At 34.4% G+C, this 22,445-nt stretch overlaps 2 protein-coding genes and 1 non-coding gene across 3 annotated transcripts; 2 read left to right on the top strand and 1 right to left on the bottom strand.

The window, feature by feature from the left end:
• The first annotated feature begins 637 nt into the window (after positions 1-637).
• LOC109159215 (guanine nucleotide-binding protein subunit gamma 3-like) lies at positions 638-3,710 on the top strand. Its single transcript, XM_019307303.1, has 6 exons — positions 638-934; positions 2,563-2,615; positions 2,757-2,801; positions 2,891-2,935; positions 3,222-3,440; positions 3,656-3,710. The coding sequence occupies exons 1-6, from the start codon at positions 809-811 to the stop codon at positions 3,708-3,710; spliced, it is 543 nt and encodes a 180-aa protein (XP_019162848.1). The 5' UTR covers positions 638-808.
• On the bottom strand, positions 3,693-9,965 carry LOC109164002 (subtilisin-like protease SBT1.8). The gene is made up of 2 exons (XM_019312745.1): positions 8,158-9,965; positions 3,693-4,499 (listed from the first exon to the last, which is right to left on the bottom strand). Exons 1-2 carry the CDS (start codon positions 9,764-9,766, stop codon positions 3,832-3,834), a joined length of 2,277 nt encoding a protein of 758 aa, XP_019168290.1. The 5' UTR covers positions 9,767-9,965; the 3' UTR covers positions 3,693-3,831.
• An 11,508-nt stretch (positions 9,966-21,473) lies between these two features.
• TRNAS-GCU lies at positions 21,474-21,555 on the top strand. Its single transcript has one exon. It is a non-coding gene; the product is annotated as a tRNA-Ser (tRNA).
• Positions 21,556-22,445: the final 890 nt, after the last annotated feature.

The following is a 22,445-nucleotide window of genomic DNA, read 5'->3' as shown; positions in this document are numbered from 1 at the left end:
TTTAAATACGCATGATTCTTTATAAGGTAGTATATGTTTTATATTTTTCTCAGATAGAAGAATCAATATCCTCATCATCGAGGTTCAATCATGTGACCACTTATTTAAAATGGTAACAATGTACCATCACACTACATAGTAGTTAGTAATTTAGTCAAATTTAAATGATGCTATTCGGAAAAACTTTCTCAATTGTATTATTTTAGTGACTACTAACTTTAAGTGACTAGGTAAACCGGTTACATTTATGTTACTATAGTTGACTGTGTCAAATCAATAAAGTTAATTGGTCACTACCGACCAACTTGACTGTGTTAGTTGGCCGGAGTAACCAATAATTTCTGGAAATTATTATGTGGACTCCCAAGTTCTACTACTGTCAAGTTGATCAATAGTCAGTTAACTTTAAAATTATTATGTGAACTTTCAAGTTCTACTCTTAAATTCTACTCCACTCTTCAATTCTTGATGGTAGACATTTTTCTTGAGACTCACATAATAAAAATAACATATCATTATTTGCCACTCGGGGAGTAGAATTTAAGAGTATGGATAGTGCCATAGTGGAACTCTATCCCACTTCTGAATGACTGTATATCAGTCACCTTTGGCATAGCATAATGCATTGGACCTTATTGGTTATGTCTGTCGTTCCATATCCGTCGACTTACTTTGACTGAACCACGAGTTTTACGTGTCAACTCAGGGGCACTGCCAGGTGTCAGTCTGATCTTGGGCAGGAAGCCATTTATGTACATCACAAGCTAAGGGTCCTGCCATCCAGGTGGTCGAATTCTTGAAGGGATAGATGTCTGGTTCGGAACCAGGTGGCGGAGTGGCGTCATTGCCGCCGCCGCAGCCCAGATCGCCGCCGCTGTGCCGCCGCGAACTGGCAAAGGTTCAGGTGCTGGAAAGAGAGGTTGGCTTCCTTGAGGTGAGTAAGTTAGTTAGTTGTTCATCAGCTTCAATTCTTCCATATATAATCCTTAATTAAATTTCAGTTATATTGCCACCTAAAATGATGTATGAAAACAGTTGCCTGAGAAACATATATAAATGGAAAGTGAATGTTAAAGTTTTGCAAATTGGCTCTTAAAGTTATCTTTTCCAATCACACTTTTTCAGTGGCCTGTAATCCCCTAGTTCCTTGTTCAAATGTGCAGAAGAACAAAAATAGCACAGAGCGAACTCAACCGAGTTGGTTTGGTAACTGTAAAGTTACTGGTCAACTTCTTGTTTAACTTTTTTTGTTTGAGTCAATCAGCCAGCCAAGTTGATTAGACAGTTGGTCTAGTAACAGTAAAGTTACCAGTTAACTTCTGGTTTAACCTTCTTGGTTTGAGCTAAGAGTCAGCCGAGTTGGTTTGATAACCGTAAAGTTACAGCCTTACTGGTCAACTTCTTGTTTTACTTTCTTTGTTTGAGCCTATCAGCCAACCAAGTTGATTAGATAGTTGGTCTAGTAACAGTAAAGTTACCAGTTAACTTCTGGTTTAACCTTCTTGGTTTGAGCTAATTAGTCAGCCTAGTTGGTTTGATAACCGTAAAGTTACAGCCTTACAGGTCAACTTCTGATCTAGCCTTCTTAGTTTGAGCCAATCAGTTTACCTCTTTATGGTTATTTGACGGGTCACAAGGCTTTAAAAAATAAAAATAAAAAATAAAAATCCATCTTATAGCTGAAGCAATTCTTACACTATCTTTTTCAGTGCCTTATTTTCCTGCTAAAATATATGGTAACTGGAAAACATTATAGTGGTTGAATGATGAAGAGATTTAGGGATTGGGATGTGAAATTGAAATTGTAATGCTGAAGCTATGTGGCAATATGAGAAAAGCTCTATTTCATCAGATTCTTGGATTCTGTTGCCCAGAATAAATATAAGCAATCATGTGCTCAAATTGGAGTATTATAAGCTGAATCTAGTAGAGATTCCAATGACAAACTGCTGCTGGACAACTGTGTTGCCTAGGTATTTGGAAATTGTCTGAGATTCCTACTTTTGAATCCAGGTTTTTTAATTTCTTGAGAATATATACATTAGTTAAATCTATCTGATCAGGGGTAGGGGGGCTCAAACCAACAACCCCTAGTAAAAAACGAAAAGTATTTGTTGTGTCCTGAGGAAGCTCAACCATGAACCTATAGGAAACAATGGCCCGTTTGAGATCGATTTAATATTTAATAAGCTAAGGCGTTGAACTTTATTTGCTGTTGCAGAGGAGGGTTATATGCTTACTTCTGTGTTCGTCATGTGAAATCGTTACTTATTCAAACCAAATGAAATCGTTAAAAGATAAAAGGGTTGATGAACTTCCACGGGTTTGACTTGCACTTTCTTTTATCATGCAAAAAGATCACAGATCGTGATTGAAATTATAAGAAAGAACATTACATTGGGTTTATAAGGTCATGCGTAATTGATTGGATTCAATCTTCGTGATACCAAATTGAAGCATGTACTCCATCTCAACTAAAAGCCTAAGCTGATAGTTGGATTGCACATTAATGGTTATATGCTCAACAGTTTATGTAATTTTGATCATTTGTTTTGTAAGCAGGATGAGCTAAAATTTCATGAAGGCCTGCAACCGGCTTCTCTATTGTGCAAAGAGTATGTAGTGTTTATCCTTTCACATTTGATGTTTGTGTTTCAACTGTCTCAAAGAGGGATCCATGTGCCCGTTATATGGATATAGTGTGTGTCAATGCCTCCACTCTGTTGTGTAGTTGAATTGACTCGAGAATTTTGCAGGGTTACAAATTTTGTGTTGGCAAAACCCGACCCCCTCGTTCCAATGTAAGAAAGCCTTTAGCAATCATATCAGCGCATTTGCAAAGATTAACTGTGACCTAATAATGTTTTTTGTTATTTTCTGTACCTATCAGCACTAAGAAGGCTTCAAGATCCTCTCGTTTCTGGAAATGGCTCTGGTATATATGCTGAATTTTATATAAGGTTTTTACTTCCATTTAGAACAGTCGAGTAATCGGAAAGCATTTTCCTCAAATTAGTGTTTTTTTTTTTTTTTTTTTGTTGAGCATATAACCATTAATGTGCAATCCAACTACCAGGCTTTTAGTTGAGATGGAGCACATGCTTCAATTTGGTATCTGCAATCCAACTACCAGCTTAGGCTTTTAGTTGAGACGGACCACATGCTTCAATTGTTAGAACATAACAGTCCTGTCCTATCCAAATCTTACAATTTTCTTTCAGCTGCAGTGCAACACCCTCTTCCAACATTATTATTTCCTGGATTTGCTGTCATCGATGTCCCAAAATCAAAACGTCACGATGTTTCAACTGTCGTAACTGCAATTTGTGCTGCGGCTGCTCCTCCTCGTGCACCATCGGCTGTTCAATACCTAACTGTCACAGCAGCAGTTGTAGCTCGTGCCCGGATTCTCGTGGCTGCTTTAAGAAGCCCTCGTGCTCGTGCTCGTGCAACTGTTGCGGTCCAAATTGTTGTAACCCGAAATGCCCTTCCTGTTTAAACTGCTCCTGCACTAGTCGATGCTGTCCTCGATGTCCAAAGGTAAACTGTTCCAACTGTACAAAAACATGCTGGAATCCATGCTACTTGTGCTGCTGATTATTCATATGAAAGATTCTTTCTTTAATTTAATTTAAGCGTCTTGAAATGTCACTAGAATCTATGTTGTGCGTGGGAACGAAAGAGATAAAGGGTATGGAATTCAATCATAATCTTTATTCCATGTTCATTTCCTCCCTTAGGTTTTGATTTTCAGATATATTTTCATCGCACCCGAAAATTACATTAGCACAGACTGATTCTTACAAGGTTAAAGCTCCCTAGCTAGCAAAGTTAAAACAGCTGTGTCCATGAGAAAGCGATCGGGCTTCTTACTTGGTTCTGGGCATTGTTCCAAGAAACGGAACCAAATGCAGCATTGCTAGGCGTAACGACGCCTTTCTTTGACACGAATGTGACAGTGTACCTCAACCTGTCGCCTACGTTCTTGAAAACGAGCTTTGTCGGCTTAACTGTCACCGTTACAGATGGTGGCGCTTCGATGGCTACCTCGTACAAGGTTCCTGCGGCTCCCACATTGGTGAGTTCCCTGGTTTGGCGTACGATTCTTGATTTTCCAAACAGGACCGAGAAAGACGGGTAGTTGAGCTGGGCGGGATTGGATAGTTTCTTGGCACAGGTGATGTTTGGTGCCTTGACAATGGCCTGGATTTGCTGAGTAGTATAGTCTAGGGAGCACAAGAACATGGTATAGTCAGTTGGGGCAATGTCGTAGACCAGGCCCGGGGAGAGGGCCTTGTGGGGGTCGACATGGCCCGACCCGTGAGCCCACGGGTTGGAAAGTTCGTCTCCTCCAGCGTCCCGAATGGGGGAGTTGGTGTTGTCATGGGTGTATGCTGTTGTCATTAGTGCAGACTTGATTGCCCCTGGGCTCCATTCTGGGTGAGCTGCTTTGAGCAGAGCTGCTAGCCCACTTATATGGGGACAAGACATGGATGTTCCTGCAGTTATAGTTATTCATCAACAAGATGAAACTAGGCACCCCAAACAATGTATCAATAACACACTTTTCTTGAGGGAACTGGGAGCAATGCAGAAACAAAACAAGATTAACTAAACAAAATGAAGAAGATAACACCATATCATGTCTTCCATGATGTTTCCCTTTCTTTTTTTTTTTTTTTTTTTTTTTTTCCTGTTTTTTGGGTGACGAGGGAAACCTGTAGCCATTACTGAGGGTGTGTACTAGCCAACAAAGGACCACAAAAAAAGTAAATCAGTCTAAGTTGTCCATAACTGACCGGTCTCAAACCAAGAAAACCAATAGCCGTTCTTGTTATGAATGTTTCCCTTTCTAGGTTTTGTGTGGTGTGAGTAGGGTGTCAAAGTGGGCTGAAGCCCTTGGGCCAGCCCTAAACCGGCCCACAGTAGAGTGGGTTAAGACCTAAAATTTTTGGCCTGCAAAAATGCGAGCCTTGCGGGCTGCGCAATCCTCAAACCAACTTACGAACTTCTATATATATATATATATATATATATATATATATATATATATATATATATATAAAACATTAACAAATTAAAATTTACTACTTTCTAAACATGGAAGAATTTAATACTCCGTATTATTTAAGTTAATTAATACTATAATAAATTTTTAATAAAATTTTTATAATTTGGCCCCGGGCTGACCTACAAGGCCCATCAAAAAAGCCCGCGGTGGAAGTGGGCAGGTCAGTATTAACACCCCTAGGTGTGGGGTTGAAGAATGTTATTTGGAGAAACATAAATAGTGTAACCAACTTGGTATAAATGTTCATAATTGTAAGTGTTGTTCCATTAGCACACCATGTTAGTATGAAAAGGCCTGCATTTAATGAATGAGGTATGAGGTGTGAGGTATGGTCATTTCCAAAAGTCACAAAACAAATGATAAATCAATTATCTCTTTCTTTCCAGCTAATGCTGCCTGTCAAGTAGGGCCTGCATGATTTCATCTAGGGCATCCGCATCATTCGGGAAGAATGTGGGAAAAATGTAAGAGTAATTAGGAAAGAGAATGTGGAAATGAGAGAAAAAAAGAAAAAAAAAAAAAAAGAGAAAACTAATTTTTTTTTTTAAATAAAAATAAAAAAATGATGCTGTCATGCGCGCCTGACACGCCACCGGGCACGTGCAGTTTTGCCCAGCTGTGCGCGAAACACGAACAACCTTACCTCTTTTTTTTTTTTTTTTTTTTTTTTCTTGACATTATTTTTACATTTGCAGCCCAATTCTTACTCAATTCTTTCCTTCCTACATCAGCTTTGCTCTTCACCTTGGAAGAATTAATTCTGAAATAACTCCACTTTCTCTTCTATTGTGGATGCTCTTAGACAACTAGAAGGCTTGTCCTGGAAAAGCCTGTAGGGAAACCTTTTGTCTATAGAGCTACAAGTCTAGAACTACTCCAATTAAGTTGCTTCACAATTGAAAAACCCACCAATTTTCTCCAATTCTATTACATGTACTTTCAAATTCTACTCTCATACTTTACTCTATAACGTGACAATAAATGATTTTTTAAGATATTTTCATCATATGAGTTTCAAGAAAAGTACATCAATAATTTGTGAGAAAATTAAAGTTGAAAATAAGTAGGAGTCCATGTAGTATTTTTCAATTTTCATAAAACTAAGTTTACCATTGGGCATTTAATTTGTTGCACCTACTACTACTTGCCATGATCAAATACTGCCCAGACTGCCCATCATTACCTAGACTTCGAATCACAAGCTTTTATTTTATTGTCTTTTTTTTTTTTTTTTTTGACTGACGAGGAAAAATCGTAATTATTTATATGTAATAGTCCATAAATCACATATAAGAAGTAAATTGTACTAAAAAGACCTTATCACGAACTTGACTTAAAAAGTATTAATAAGAATCATATTCTATCCACTAAGTCATATCATTTGTGGCTATTTTACTCCAACCCATGTTATTTTGTGCAAATCCAGACAAGAAAAGAAAAGAACCCTCTATTCATCCAAAAAGTCCCCACACCTCCAACCCACTTTCTTGTTCTATCTTCTATCATTGCTTTTTGGGAAATGACATCAAGGTGACAAATCTTCTTGTTATTGTGGGCTCTTCGGATGGATCAAATTAGTTATTTCTAGTGTAATTTTTATCCGTTGGATCATAAATACTGAAATTTACGTCATCTAATATGACTTGTGACACATGTTATTACCTATTATTAAAATTAACCAAATGGGGAAAAACTACAATAGTTATTGAGTGGATCATAGTCCATGCAATAACTATTGTACTGTGTGGATCACGGTCCAAAAACAATATCATTTTGTGTTTTTTTTTTTTTTTTTTTTTTTTTTTTTTTTTACATGACCCACTGCAAAATACATTTTTGTAATTCATTATGTACATTATTCTATAATGTACATTATTCTAACTCATAAAGTACATTATCTTATTCCATAAATTTCATTATTTTAACACATAAAATACATTATTCTAACACATAAAATACATTATTCTAACTCATAAAATTTAAAGATGTCATTTTGAACCGTGGTCTATACAGCTCCACACAATTATTTGCCTATTTGGCACAAACCAAATCTCTTTTTACAAAGGTGCTAATTAATCCATTTAACATGATCTAGTATAGTGAATCAAATCCAAAAAAGAAAGGCTTTTACTATTCATCTATCCCAACCATCTTATTCTGATCTCCATCTTTAGTTCCCTTGGAATCAGCTTTACAACCAATCCAAACTAGATATGTATAATCTTGTATTTTTCTTCTCTTATCACATGATTTTAAGGCATAAAATCTTCCAGAAACTTTATATAATAAGCTAAAAAGGATTTTCATGAGTGGCTCAAAAATGAGAATCAATATGCTTTTGGCATGTGCTGTGACTCAATCACACACATGGCTTCATGCCCCACCAAAGCATTCAACTTGAGATTATAAAGATGCATTATTAGATCACAATATAAAGTTAAGATGCCATTTATCTTACTTGCAGATTTATAGCTAAGATGCCATAAAATGTTTTGTCCAAATCATGACAAGAGTTTTGAGTTTGTATTCTTACGATGAAAGAAATTCGTAACTACTATCTAAAGTGTATATTAATCGAGTAAATTCTACTCTTATGTAATAATTCATAAATCACACAAGAGAGGTCAATTGCACTAAAAAGACCTTACGTAACTGGTTCGCTCACTCAGTCACTCTTTTTGGGACATGCTTAAAGCATGTTAGTCATATTAAGATTTTTGTCAGAATTTTTGTCAACAAGGACAAAGTGGTGAGAATAAAAGGAGGGAAAAAAAGGTATAAAAAAAGGGTTTTATGCACCCAAACGGCACGTGAATCACACACACAATATTTTCTTTTTCCTTTTAGTCCCACAAAAACCTAATTATGCAATTTTGATTTTTTTTTAAAAAAATTACTATTGGTGATGCTCTAATGATATTATGTGTTAGACGAAGAGTTGATATTTAATTTATAATTATATACTTACCATTTTGAAAGAAACATTAATATATTCTAATAAGTTGGCAAGAAAATGTTTTTTAAGAAAAAAAAAAAAAAGAAAAAGAAAGCTATCATTTGAGGGGAAATGGGAAAAGCATGCTTACCAGACATGATGTTGAAAGGAGTCCTCCTGGAGTCCGCAACAAGCCCAGTGGGCCCGATTGCCAGAGACCAAGCAGCCAAAATATTCACACCCGGCCCGATCACGTCGGGCTTCAAGATCTGAGGAGTCACCGTATTGGGCCCTCTTGAGCTGAAAGCCGCCACCACCGGCGACGGCTTCACGTTCACCACCGTCCCTCCAAAGCTGAGCGCCGCCGTGGGATTTTTAGCCGTCTTCACGTACTCCCTTATCGCGTCCCCCATTTTCCGCCCCACGGCCACCGCCGGCATCATGTGGCTGTCCGCCACCAGCTCCTCGCCGCTAGCCACCGTGTTCGCCAGTATCATCCCCACCCCTCCGGCTTGCCGGACCACCGCGCCCTTCTCCACCCTAGCGTTACTCCCTCTGTCGCACAAAACCACTTTCCCTTTCACCATTTTCGGATCCAGTGATCCCGGCAAGCATAGATTGCTTGCCCCGCCGTTACTTTTGGAATTGTAAACTAACCCCACTTGCTGTTTCCCCATTCCTTTCCCGCTGTATAACGAAACTCCGGCGAATTTTTGGCCGTTGCCCAGCGTAGCATACGCCGGAAAATCCCGGTCGATTGTTCCGGCGCCGACGGTCATGATCCAGGGAGCGACATTTGCGAGGGAAGATTTTGTGGGCCCGCTGTTCCCCGCGGAACACGAAACGAAAATCCCGTTTTCCACGGCGGAAAAAGCGCCGATCGCGATGGTGTCGCGAAAGTACGGCGCGGAACCGCCTCCGAGGGAGAGTGAGAGTATGTCGACGCCGTCGAGGATCGCTTGCTCCATTCCGGCGAGGATGTCGGAGCCGAAACACCCGGTTTTCTCGCAGACCTTGTAGGTGGCCACGCGGGCAAGTGGGGCCATCCCGCGGGCGATTCCGCTCGCGTAGCCGAAGAGGCTGGCGTTCGTTACGTGGGACCCAGCCGCAGTACTGGCAGTGTGGGTCCCATGTCCGTCACGATCACGCGGCGAATCGGGCTCTCCGGCGTGGATTCTACCCGACGACATGCGAGAGCCTCTGGTGTAGAATCGAGCGCCGATGAGCTTTTTATTGCAGTGGGTTTTCGGGTCGAAATTCGGGGCGGATTCGCATCGGCCGCGCCACCTCGCCGGCACAGCCGTCATGCCGGAATCGTCAAAGCTCTTTGACTCCGGCCACACCCCGGTATCCAGAATCCCCACGATTACGTCCGCCGCCTCCGGCGAGCCGTGGCCCGCCCCAAGCCCGAACTCCGCATCCAGCCCTAGAAACTCAGGCGTACGGGTCGTGTGCAAACTGTACACTGAATCCTCATACACACCAACCACCGCCTCCGACCGCCGGAGCCGCTCCACCTCGTCGGCGCCTAATGCGGCGGCGAAGCCGTGATAGGCGGTGGTGTAGGTGTACAAAAGGGAGTCCTCCGAGGATTGGAGATGGGCAGCGTACCAATCCCGGTGGGTTTGGAATGAAGAAGGCTTTTCGTGATGTTTCATGTGTACGATGTATGTTTTCTTCGCCACTGCCGCGGTCGCCGCACATGGTCGGAGGAGATGGAGGAGGATAGTAATGGCTGAGAACCAAACCAGAGAACCCATTGCTCAAATGGAAGACAAGAATGAGGTTTTGGAGAGTATAATGAGAGATTTTCGATTTATACTAACATCTGTGGGAGATATATATATAAATATACTGGTACACCTACATATACGTATAGATTATAGAGTGAGCTAGCAAGCTGTGAGCTAGCAAGCTGTGAGCTGTGACTTCCATAGCAGAGATGATCGTCGTTGGAATTTATAAACGAAGGATGCTAGAGTTTTTTTTTTTTTTTTTTTTTTTTTATTCTCTATTTTCTATTTTCTTTTTTCCTATTCTCTTTTAGTTTATTTAAATTTTACCTCAAAGGCTCAAATGCCACTATAAGGACAACTTAGGGTCGTTAGTTTTGGCGGGTTATTTGTACCCTTATTTATTTTGATACATTAGGTGAGACTAGGAGCGTTGTCAAGGAGTCTCAGCCTTAAGCTAACATTATCCCTGTAAATTTCTCCCACCCTTAAAAATAGATTTCACTTTCACATGAAGCGTTATGTCGTGCATCCGTGTGTATTATGCATGGTGCACACGGATGCAAAAACGAAGTCGTTTTGACGTTGACTTAAAAAAAATAATCTATAACTTCATAACTATACATCCAGAATTGCATAACTACACATCCATAACTTCATAACTATACATTTAGAATTGCATAACTATACATTCATAACTTCATAACTATAAATCCAGAATTGCATGCATAACTACACATCTATAACTTCATAACTATACATCTAGAATTGCATAACTATACATCAATAACTTCATAACTATAAATCCAGAATTGCATAATTACACATCCATAACATCATAACTATAAATTCAGAATTAAATAACTACATATCCATAATTTCATAATTAAAAATCCAGAATGAATGAACTAAAAATCTAGAATGAATGAACAACATAATGCTGTTGCTGGGAATCGAAAATGAATTTTTTTTTTAAAGTGGGACGCGCGTTTTTAGTCAAAATGACGTCGTTTTTGCATATGTGTGCACCATGCATGGTGCACACAGATGCACGGCATAATTTGCCCTTCCACATCATCCCACTTGCAAATCATCTACTATTCACACTATATCCCTACAAATCTAATCAACTTTTAAAAGTGGTACCAACATATTAAAATGACATCATTAATTATATTAAAACATTAAAAAGTAAAGAAAACCAAATAAAAAATAAAGAGAAAATTTTAATTTTGATCAATTGACTATTGGAGTTGTGTTAATTGCAACACTTGACTTTCAAAAATGTTAATTTAGTACCTTGACTATACAATTTCTATCAATTTTGGTCACGCCGGCCAAATTACCCGCAAATTATGATCGGAAAATATTAATAAATAAAATAATGAGGGTATTTTAGTCATTTCACTACTTTTTTCTAATTCTCCGGTGAGTCCACCATGTTTTCAGGTGAATGCTTGTGTTTTCCGCCGCAATATTTCGCTAGAGCAAGAAGTCAAGAACTTGATTAATAACTCTCTTCCGTTAGGATAATCATTGCTGTGAAAAGGACCATCACTTCCTCAGACGAGTCGAGGGGGGAAGAATGGAATTAGCCAGCTCCTCGTTCACCTCAACTGGAAGTGGTGGCATCCGAGCTACGAAGTTCTGCTGCTCATTAAGGCTGCAGATTTGTTCAAACCACATCAATTTTACATAATCTCAGTGAATACAAGACATTAATAATCGAGATTTTGATGTTTTGATTCTATGGAGTTGCCATCTCCCAACTTGAAGCATGTTAATGTTGCAGATTTCATTTCAAACGAAAACTTTAAAAACAATAACCAGTAGTCAATTAATGAAGAAAGCTCCATACTTGCTTAATATTCTGAAGAGATTATCGCGAGCTTGACACAAGAGAACAATGTTGTCTTGTATATGCAAGAAACATATTTAAAAACTCAAAATCTTTGCAAGTGTTTCATTGCGGCGGAAAACACAAGCATTCGTCAGAAAATATGGTGGACACATCGGAGGTTTGAAAAAACTAGTGAAATGATTAAAATACTCTCATTATTTTATTTATTAATATTTTTTCAGTTACAATTCGTTGGTAATTTGGCCGGCGTGACCAAAATTGATAAAAATTGCATAGTCAAGATACTAAATTAACATTTTTAAAAGTCAAGTATTGCAATTAACACAACTGCAATAGTCAGTGGATCAAAATTAAAATTTTCTCAAAAATAAATAAATAATACAAAAGCTGCCGCTCTGCAAATTTGCAAACCCCTTTAATAAAAACAAAATTAAAATGTTGACGTGGCATTAGCCAACTAAGCTTGCAAGGGGCATATTGGCACGGGGTAAGACCAGCCTTAGAATCTCTATCTAAGAGTTGCAATCTTTTAATTAGTCCACTCTTAGAGCATCCCATTAAGGGGTTCTTTCACCATTTTTAAGGAAATGCCGCTTTGTTGGAAGAGAGAGAATGAAGAGAGAAAGCATGTGGGTTCTTCTTGCAAAGTTTTGAGATTTTGCAGGTTTGTCCCATTGTTTGAAGGAAGATATGCTCTTCATGTGCGTGAGGCGCAACTCTCGTGCCCAGGCAAGCGCATGGACTACACGCACCAGCCTAGGCGCGTAAATCTATTTGTTTTTTTTTTTTTTTTTTTCGTTTTTGATTTTATTTTTTCCCATTTTTTGTTTCCTAATCACACTTACAAAAACTTCTCAAAAACTACACCAAAATCCCCATGTCACTATTGAAGATGCCCTTACAATTATAATAATTTTTTTTTTTTGAGAAATGACACTTTTATTTTAAAGGATGATAATTTTAATATATAGGATTTTTTTACGATATACAAATATCTTTTTTTACTATAGTAAAATTAATTTAGATTTCATTAGGTACATATTCCTAGAGTTTGGTTCTAGATAGAGATAAGGACCAAATATGACATCAAACTATATATCAAAGTGTAATTAGACTTTTAAATTAAAAAATTCTAATTAGATATTAAAATTGTTTAAATTGTACAATTAACCTATTTAATAAGTTATCAAAAGATAACTGATCAACTTTTGATTAAATGACATCTCATGTGAAATTCTATTCAAAAATTTTTTTAAAAAAAAAATGATTCAAAAGAAGAAGCTGTCGGCTTCTCCCGTTTTGACAAAGAAGCTGTTGAGATTTAACAAAAATAAGAAATAATAATAATGATATAAAGGTAAAAAAGACAATATTTATGTCGTTCGGCAATGTACGTGCCTTTGTCCACGGGAGTGAAAGTATTCTTTTATTATTTGTGATGGTGATACTGATGATGGGATACAACATATCTAGATTAGATTAAGTGTGTGTGAACGCGCATTAAATGTGTGCAAACACACTAAATCGCGTTTGCACACATTTAATGCGCGTTCGCACACACATCACCTAATCTAGACCATTAAAAAATATTAGATGGATGCACATAATGTGTTCTCACGTTCTCACCTAAGCACATGTTCTCATATGATCTTATATATATATATATATATATATATATATATATATATATATATATATATATATATAGACTTGCATAACTATATATTCATAATTACACGTCTATTGGAGTTTTTGTAAAAAAAAAAAAAAAATTATTTGATTGGTGGAGTTAAACGGTGCCACTAATGACATCGTTACTCCATCATAGTAAACGGTGTCGTTTTACAACCGTGTGCGCTATACATGGTGCACACGATTGCACAACATAATTTGCGTTAAACCAGTTAACTTTGGGCCAATTACAATGATGAGATTTTGTTCCTTTACCAAACCCTTGTTCCCTCTTTGTGTTATTTATTTATTTCCTTTTTCCCCGACCCCAAATTGGGTATATTTAATTTGGTTATCGCAGTAGGGCATACACATGCACATGGATAGTTTAATAAGCAATGCTGTAATAATTAATTGATTAATCATGAATTGTTCATTGTCAAGTTAAGAATAATTTTTAATATTTTGGAAATCACTTCCCAGAAGGAGACTAGACCTTTGCTTACTGCGCACAAATCATGAATTGTTTATTGTCAAGTTAAGAATAATTTTGAGCATCTGGAAGGAGATCATGGTAACTCAACTGAACCACAGAGGCTAGACATTTACTTACTGCGCACAAGGAGTCCCCCTCACTTTGAGAGGTTTTTCCTACACTGTCACTGGTGAGACTCGATCCCTGGTCATTCTTCCCAAATATCATCTCTATGACCAATTAAGCTGCCCATGCAGACATATTTTGAAAATCATGATATGTGCCAAAATTGCACATTAAGTTAGGTTTTACTCCTCCATTTTTAATCAATAATTATGTCACATGTATATACAATCAATATGAATATGTTTAGTTCTTAACTTACCTATTGCTTTCAATTTAATTAATTTGAACTCTTTTATGACAAAATGATGAAATTCAGACCTAACTTCATCCATTTAAACAAGCAGTCATGGACTATATAAATCATTACGTGTGTGTATATATATATATATATATATATATATATATATATATATATATATATATATATATATATATATATATATATATATATATATATGTTATTGCATTAGAATAAGTACTAGATGCTCTAGTGTTCATGCTATGATGAATATTGATAATTCCAGTCAACTAACATGGCGTTTGGTTGGAGAGGGAGAATTATGTGGGAAAGGAATTGTAATTTCATGGGAGTTGAATTACTGGGAATAAAGTGGGAATTTAAATTCCAGTGTTTGGTTGACAGGAATAGAATTACTGGGAATTTCAATTCCAATGTTTGGTATACATGGGAATTAAAAGGGAATAAGTAGTATAAAGTCAAAAATGCCCATTATTGTTGTTAGACATTAATTTTAGGTTAAAAAAAGGAAGGGGTAATTTCGATTCATCAATATCTTTTTTTCTCAGGAATTAAAATCCCAGGGGGGACATGGAATTTTAATTCCATGGAAATGGGGGAATTGCAATTCCATGGAATTGCAATTCCCTCCAACCAAACTACGGAATTTAATGGTCTTTGAAATTAGGTGGGAATTAAGTGAGAAGGGAATTTAAAATCCCACCAACCAAACACCCAGTAAATTTCTACTAACACTCCACTTTTTCATTTCTATTGCCAAATCACCCATAATGATTTTCGCCTTACCACCTACTTGCATTTCATTTTTATTTTTATTTTTTTATTTATTCATTTTTTTTTATGTTTCTTTTGAGTTAATACCCAAAATGGTTCTCGATTATAATGCTTTTTCTCAATTTCGTCCTAAACGACTTTGGTGACCTAATGTAGTCCCAGACTTTTGTATTTTTGCTCAATTTAGTCATTCGTTTGTTATTCCATCCATTTGGTGCTAAATAGAGGGACAATTTAGTAATTTCAATATTGACATTTCTTTACTCCTAGACTTGCGAAGTGCGAAATCCCTCTTTTTTTTTTTTTTTTTTTTTTTATAAATTACTCCCAAACTTGGGAATATAAAATTTGATTTGCTGGTCTGGGAGTAATTCATAAAAGAAAGAGGAATTTCAAATTTCGCAGAGTTGAGAGTAAAGAGAGACCAATATTGAGATTACTGAATTGTCCCTTTATTTAATACCAATTTGACGGAATAACAAACGAATGACTAAATTGAGCAAAAACACAAAAGTCTAGGACTACATTAGGTCACCAAAGTCGTTTAGGACGAAGTTGAGAAAAACTACTACAGTCGATGACTATTTTGGGTATTAACTCGTTTTACTTTTTAAATACTTTTTGGTTAAGTAAGCATGGAAATGAAAAATATAATGAAGAAACAAAACGCAAAGAAACATAAGATACCAAACTCAAAGGAAACATAGAAATTAAATATAAAAGATAAAAATAGAAGTGTGTATTTACAAATAAATAACACTAAGATTAAGAATTAGGGCAACACTCAGGAGCGTTAAACTGTGCAACCGTGTGCACCATGCATGGTGCACACGGTTGCAAAAATAACGTTGTTTTGACGTCTGACTTTAAAAAAAAAAAAAAATCAGTTTCGATTGCCGTTAACGGCGTTATATATGTTGTACATAATTTGAACTATATATGTATGGTGCACACGGTTGTACGGTATAATTTGCGAACATTTAGAAATAATGACAACTAATTTGGCAATGACAGTAACAATTGAGGAATGACGACGGTAAATTTACAAAGATTAAAGACAAATCTAACACGTAAATTAAAGGTCAATAATTAAAGAACTAACAACATAGCTTGATAATAACCATATTTATAATTGTAGTTAATACATTAATAATTATATTTATGGATTGTTTTGTCTAATTAGAATATTGATTTTATTTTCTTCAATTAGTTGCATTCAATAATTAATATTTTCTTTTGGAGTTTGGAGACGCATGTGGTCAGATTATACAATTGAAAATTTGGCACACCAACTCCATATAGTCATGCTTTATATAGTGATTGCGGATACTATAGATAAGGTGGGGTTCTTCATCAATGCAATGCAAGGTGGAATGTGGAGACATGCATCAATGTTGTATTGTGCTTTTCCTTTTTCGTGTATGGAGTAACAAACATCCATTAAAGGGAAACAAATATGTTTCAATATTTTTTTTTATTATTGAAATTGTATTAGAAACTCCTCCATATTTAGTAATTATTTTAGCCAAAATCTTCTAGACGGTCTCACAGATCCTTATTAATGAAATGAGTTCAGTATTTTTACACTTTCCCTCATAAATATTACAATTTTTGTCATAAGTTACTCTTCTAATTATAACCTCTAATATTATATTTTGATTTTTAAAATATTACATTTTTATAAAAAATTATCATATTTTCTCTCATAAGTAACGAACTATCAATCAATTTATCTATGATTAGTATTACATTTTTCTCATAAGTAACTTTGACCCCTAAATACTACATTTTGATTTAAAAATATTATATTTTTCTGCAAAATTATTAAACTTCCCCTTATATGCCAATAAGAAAAATTTATTCGTAATTAATATATATTACATTTTGTAGCATAAGTATTATATTTCTATCTTGATCCGACCTGTCTTACAGATAAAGATCCATAAGACGGTCTCACAGGAGACTCACCCATTATATTAAGTTTTGATTTTTTTTTATTTTTTTATTTTTATTTTTGCTATTTCACTTATAATGAACAAAAACTCTCAAAGGAGAGAATTATATTTTTCACATTTCCTCCCAAAAATTCATAGAAATTCCCAAAACATTTCAGTAATTAAAAAAAAAAAAAAAAAAAAAAAACTCATTACCTTAAAGGAAATGAACTTTAGGGTCTAATTGGAAATATTTCAGAAATCTAATTAATAAACAAAATAAAATAAAAACTCATTTACTAAAAGAAAAGAAAAATTGTTTTTTAAAGTATCTTTTAAAATGTCCATGTTGCTTAAGTCTTGATTAATTCAGTGTTAAACTATTGGTAAACTTTATACTATAAAAACTTTTTCTAGTGACACTTATTGTTCTATTTACCAGGTTTGATTAACATGAAATCCTACTAAGAAGGAACTGTATTTGAACTCATTTAACACTTATTGTCCTATCTACTATCAAGGTTGCAAAAATCACTACGCGTTCTTCAGACGGCATTTTTTTTTTTTTTAATTTAAAAGATTATTTTTTGAAAAAAAATTATTTAAAACTTGATAATTATAAATTATTTAATACTTTAATAGTTAGTACTAAAATATTAAAAACGGCGTAGATTTGAACGAAATAATCTATTTAAAAAACACTTAAAATAGCTGACCGGTAGCTTAAACACCCGCCTAGGCCACATAGTCCGCTGCGACCTAAGCTCTGTTTTGCAGAGCTTATTTAGGAGCTTATAGATTATTTTAAGCTACTAATAAGCTATAAGCTCTGTTTGGTAATGTTCCCGAAATAAGCTCCTAGCATAAAATAAGAGCTTATTTTGGAACGTTTCAAAATAAGCTCCTAGCTTCCTAACCTTTTTTTTTTTTTTTTTTTCATCTTTATCCTTATTACTTTAAAGAATGACATAATTTACCCTTCCCAATTAAAACCCTTTTCTCTTCTCATTTATCTGCAACTTTCACCACAAATATTATTATTATTATTATTATTATTATTATTATTATTATTATTATTATTATTATTATTATTATTATTATTATTATTATTATTATTGTTATTGTTATTGTTATTGTTATTGTTATTGTTATTATTATGATTATGATTATGATTATGATTATCATTATTATTATTATTATTATTATTATTGTTATTGTTATTGTTATTGTTATTGTTATTGTTATTGTTATTGTTATTGTTATTGTTATTGTTATTGTTATTATTATTATTATTATTATTATTATTATTATTATTATTATTATTATTATTATTATTATTATTATTATTATTATTATTATTATTATTAGATTTGCAACAATATTGCTACTTCATTATGAGATGCTAGATCATGATTATGCTAATAGTTTTATTTCAAAATGTTAATTTTTTTTAAAGACAAAATGTTAAATTTTAATATGTAAACAAACTAATTTAAATTTTATGAAGATGTCATTTTTAGTCTTTTTTACCTTATCAGCTTATGAAAAAAACTAATTTTACCAAACACTTTCAATCATAACAGCTAGCTTAACAGCTCTTCAGTTTTCAGCTCCGAGCTTATAGTTTTTCAGCTTTTAGCTCTTAGCTTATAGCTTTTCAACTAGATTTGCCAAACAGAGCCCTAGTTGGCGCCTAGGACGCCTAGAATGGCGATTCCGGCGAAATTCTAAGTGACCGGCCCCCGCCTAGCGCCTAGGCACTGATTAATCGGAGCCTAGGCGCGATATTTGCAACAGAGTCTACTATACAAGTCTCAATCAATATGAAATCTTACTTAAAAAAGAATTGTATATGAATGCTCTGTTTGGCAAACCTAGCTGAAAAGCTATAAGCTAGGAGTTGAAAACTGAAAAGGAGCTGAAAGCTGAAAAGCTATAAGCTCGGAGCTGAAAACTAAGGAGTTGTTAAGCTAGCTGTTATGATTGAAAGTGTTTGGTAAAATTAGCTTTTTAATACGCTGATAAATGTAAAAAGACTAAAAAGGACATCTTTATACATAAATTAGTTTGTTTACATATTAAAATTTAACATTTTGTTTTTAAAAAAAAATTAACATTTTGAAATAAAACTATTAGCATAATCAATGATCTAGTATCTCATAATGAAGTAGTAATATTGTTGCAAATCTCATAATAATAATAATAATAATAATAATAATAATAATAATAATAATAATAATAATAATAATAATAATAATAATAATAATATTTGAGGTGAAAGTTGCGGATAAAGGAGAAGAGAAAAAAGTTTTAATTGGGAAGGGTAAATTATGTCATTTTTTAAAAATAATAAAGATAAAGATGGAAAAAAAGTTAGGAAGCTAGGAGCTTATTTTGAAACGCTACCTAAAGTAGCGTTCCAAAATAAGCTCTTATTTTAAGCTAGGAGCTTATTTGGGGAACATTACCAAACGGAACTTCTTATTAGTAGCTTAAAATAAGCTATAAGCTCCTAAATAAGTTCTGTCAAACAGAGCCGAACTCTTTTAACACTTATTTTGTTCTATTTTTCGGACTCCGTCTATATGAAATCTTACTTAAAAGAACTACATGTAAACTCTTCTAATATTTATTATTCTATTTACAAGTCTCGATATAATATCTTAATAAAGAACACTATTTCTTCTGCTAAAAATATATATGTACATATATGATTGGTGTGTTTCAAGATTGTGATAGATAACTAAGATGAGAATATAATCTTCCTAAGGATCCAGTGCATAACTAAGAAGACAAGAGGTTATGGGCATTGAAGCTAAAGCACTAACAACAACAATGTTTAATATATGCCTAGACCACTCCCAGAAGGGACAATCCCCAATGGATAATGGCAATAATAGTGGTACGTGAGAGATAGTCCATTGGGGATTTCATCATGGCTGACACTACATGATGTCACATTTATGGTATGTAAATATTTTTTTTCCCCATTTATTTTACAAAGCATAATGACATAATGTTACCACATTTCAATAAATTGTCTTGAATGTTTTTTTTTTTTTTGTTCATATTTGTTGGAAATTTTAACTAAATTGATTATTTGGAGTGACTATTTTGTGGTATAAATATATGTGAGGTCCACTTCAATATTAATTTTAAGAGCGTGAACCAAACAAGAGAATTTGATAATAGTATATTTACATTCATAAAGTTATATAAGATAACGTAAACCAGACGCCCTTTAAAGAAATTAAAATTAATGACTAATGAATAATAAAAAAAAAACATACAATATGTATAATAAGATAATATAATTGCCAGCTTGTAGCTCAATGGTACCTTTGTGATTTTTTCAAATGGGATCGGAGGTCAAAAAGTTCAAACCTCAATGGAAGCATTGACTCTTTGTACTTTAATAAATAGATTGGGAAGGCTTTCCATTTTTTATTTTATTTTATTTTTGTTTGGGTCCCCTTGTGAATTTGTGATGTTCCCTTTCTTTTAATATTTGAGCTTTTTAAATCAATTTGTATATACAATTGTGTATATAAATGACATTACTCTATTATATTTTAGTGGTAGTATGTTTTATTTATTTTGTTTTAAAACATAAATAAATAAAATGGAATAAAATAAAGAATCAATTGAGAATATTAGTACTTTTTCTTATTATATTATTAAATTTTATATAATGTCTTTTTTTTTTTTTTTTTTGAGAATTTTTTTTTCACATGAGAAAAAAAAAAAAAAAAAAAAAAACTACACTTTTAATCTCTTATATAAAACAAGGCCAACCAACTCCAACAATGTCAAGCATAAGCAAGATATAGATATCAATAGAAGGGACATCAAACACAAACAGTCCAAACTATAAATTTCTGACAAAAGATATTGTTATTGTTAACATAATGAGTAAAGGTAATTAATCAACATATGAATATATAATAATTAATTAATAATGAATTACAATGATTCTAACTAAATAATATTCAAACAAAATTGATTTCAATAGCCAATGATCTTGTGGTCTAGTAACACGAAGTGACTTTTCCAAATGGGAGGTAATGAGTTTGATCTCCAGTGGGGCCGGTATTGACTCTTTGTGCTTTAGTAACTTGAGAAAGTTGTTATGAACAGATACTACATTGTAACAGAGAATACAGCTTTTAGTTACTAACTACTCCGTATTAATTTGTACAAATTTAATTTCTTATTTAAATAGTCAAATTTAGGTGGTGTTTGGTTTGGAGTATCAAAATCGAAATCAAATACTCGGTAATTGAAATGACTTTTAGCAAAAATAGACTCATTATTTGGTAGTAGATGAAATTAGAATAAGAATATAATTACTATGTGTGTGGTTTGAAAATGAGACCCTTCCTTAAATATTGATGGACCTTTGCTCGTTTTCTAGAATGAGGGAATGGATTAGGGTTTAGGTGGTTGAAGGCAATGATTGTGTTTCCCAAAAAGAATGTAGTTGGGAATTTTAGGACTATGAGGCCATCAAAATCAGCGTTAATTAATTTGTATTATTAACATTCTCCAATGTAGTTTCTTTCTATTTCACCTAACATCTTCATTGTAATTCGTTTTGCGGATATAAGTTATGATTTCATTCCCAAAACGTGTTCGTCGCTTTGGCCGAGTGGTTAAGGCGTGTGCCTGCTAAGTACATGGTGTTTCCCCGTGAGAGTTCGAATCTCTCAAGCGACGATGCTTGAAGATTTAGTTAGCGTTGAGTTGAAGTTAGGGCTGTGCATCGGGCGGATCGGTTTAGAAAATCGTTCATCCACTCGGATTTCGGATTGGGAAAAACTACCCCAATTCGTTCGAATTAAGAGGGAATCCCATGTTCGGATACGGTTGGGTGGGGTCGGATTTCGGTTTGAACTTGGATTAATATAAAACATACCAAAAAAAAAAACTGTAACAATGTTCAAACTTAATAACCATAATCTAAATTACCAAAGCTATCAGCTATGTAGGCATTTAGATTTTAGATACATAATTACATATTGCAGTTTCCAACTTGTGTTCAAAATTCAAAAAGCAAAAATGAAGTCCACAAAATGAGTTTTGTCTACAATACTCAAACAACACTAAACTACTAACTACTAAAGTACTCAACAAGTCAGCAGTCACCAATCAGCCTTCAGCAATCAGCATTCATCCATTCCTCATCTTCCTGCTCAATTACAAAACCAGTAAAGACTTTAAACTTTAAAGCCAATAAAGACAAAGAGAAGTAGGGAACTAATAATACTTAATAAGAAAGGCTCAGATTGCTTTTTTTCATATCATTTTAGAGTTGGGGCAAATTGCTTCATGAGTTTTGTCTCAGAACAACATACCAAACATCCAAACTCTTTTTAATTCAGACAAATGGTGGAAGCATCATCATAGCCATAAGTCCATAACTAAACAGAAATGAGAATATGAGAGGAAGGGAAGTGATATACCAGAATTCCAGAATACCAGAGATGTAACTGAGTAAGGGCAGCAACATTTATAAAAAAGTTACCAAGCCACTTAGCAATTAGCAGTTCTGGAATCTTACCTGATTTGCCTCAAAGAGTCCACACATTTATCAATCAAACTAAACA

This window comes from Ipomoea nil, unplaced genomic scaffold (genome assembly GCF_001879475.1).
Source record: "Ipomoea nil cultivar Tokyo-kokei standard unplaced genomic scaffold, Asagao_1.1 scaffold0302, whole genome shotgun sequence".
Lineage (NCBI taxonomy): Eukaryota > Viridiplantae > Streptophyta > Magnoliopsida > Solanales > Convolvulaceae > Ipomoea > Ipomoea nil.
This window is presented reverse-complemented; position numbering and strand designations above follow the sequence as displayed.

Bases quoted from the DNA above. Each gene is read 5' to 3' on its own strand.
- LOC109159215 (XM_019307303.1), top strand. From the start codon at position 809: ATGTCTGGTTCGGAACCAGGTGGCGGAGTGGCGTCATTGCCGCCGCCG. The intron at 2,936-3,221 runs GTATATATGCTG...ATTTTCTTTCAG, and splicing joins CGTTTCTGGAAATGGCTCTG to CTGCAGTGCAACACCCTCTT. The intron at 3,441-3,655 runs GTGCTCGTGCAA...AAATGTCACTAG, and splicing joins TTTAAGAAGCCCTCGTGCTC to AATCTATGTTGTGCGTGGGA.
- LOC109164002 (XM_019312745.1), bottom strand. From the start codon at position 9,766: ATGGGTTCTCTGGTTTGGTTCTCAGCCATTACTATCCTCCTCCATCTC. The intron at 4,500-8,157 runs GTAAGCATGCTT...CTATAACTGCAG, and splicing joins TCCTTTCAACATCATGTCTG to GAACATCCATGTCTTGTCCC.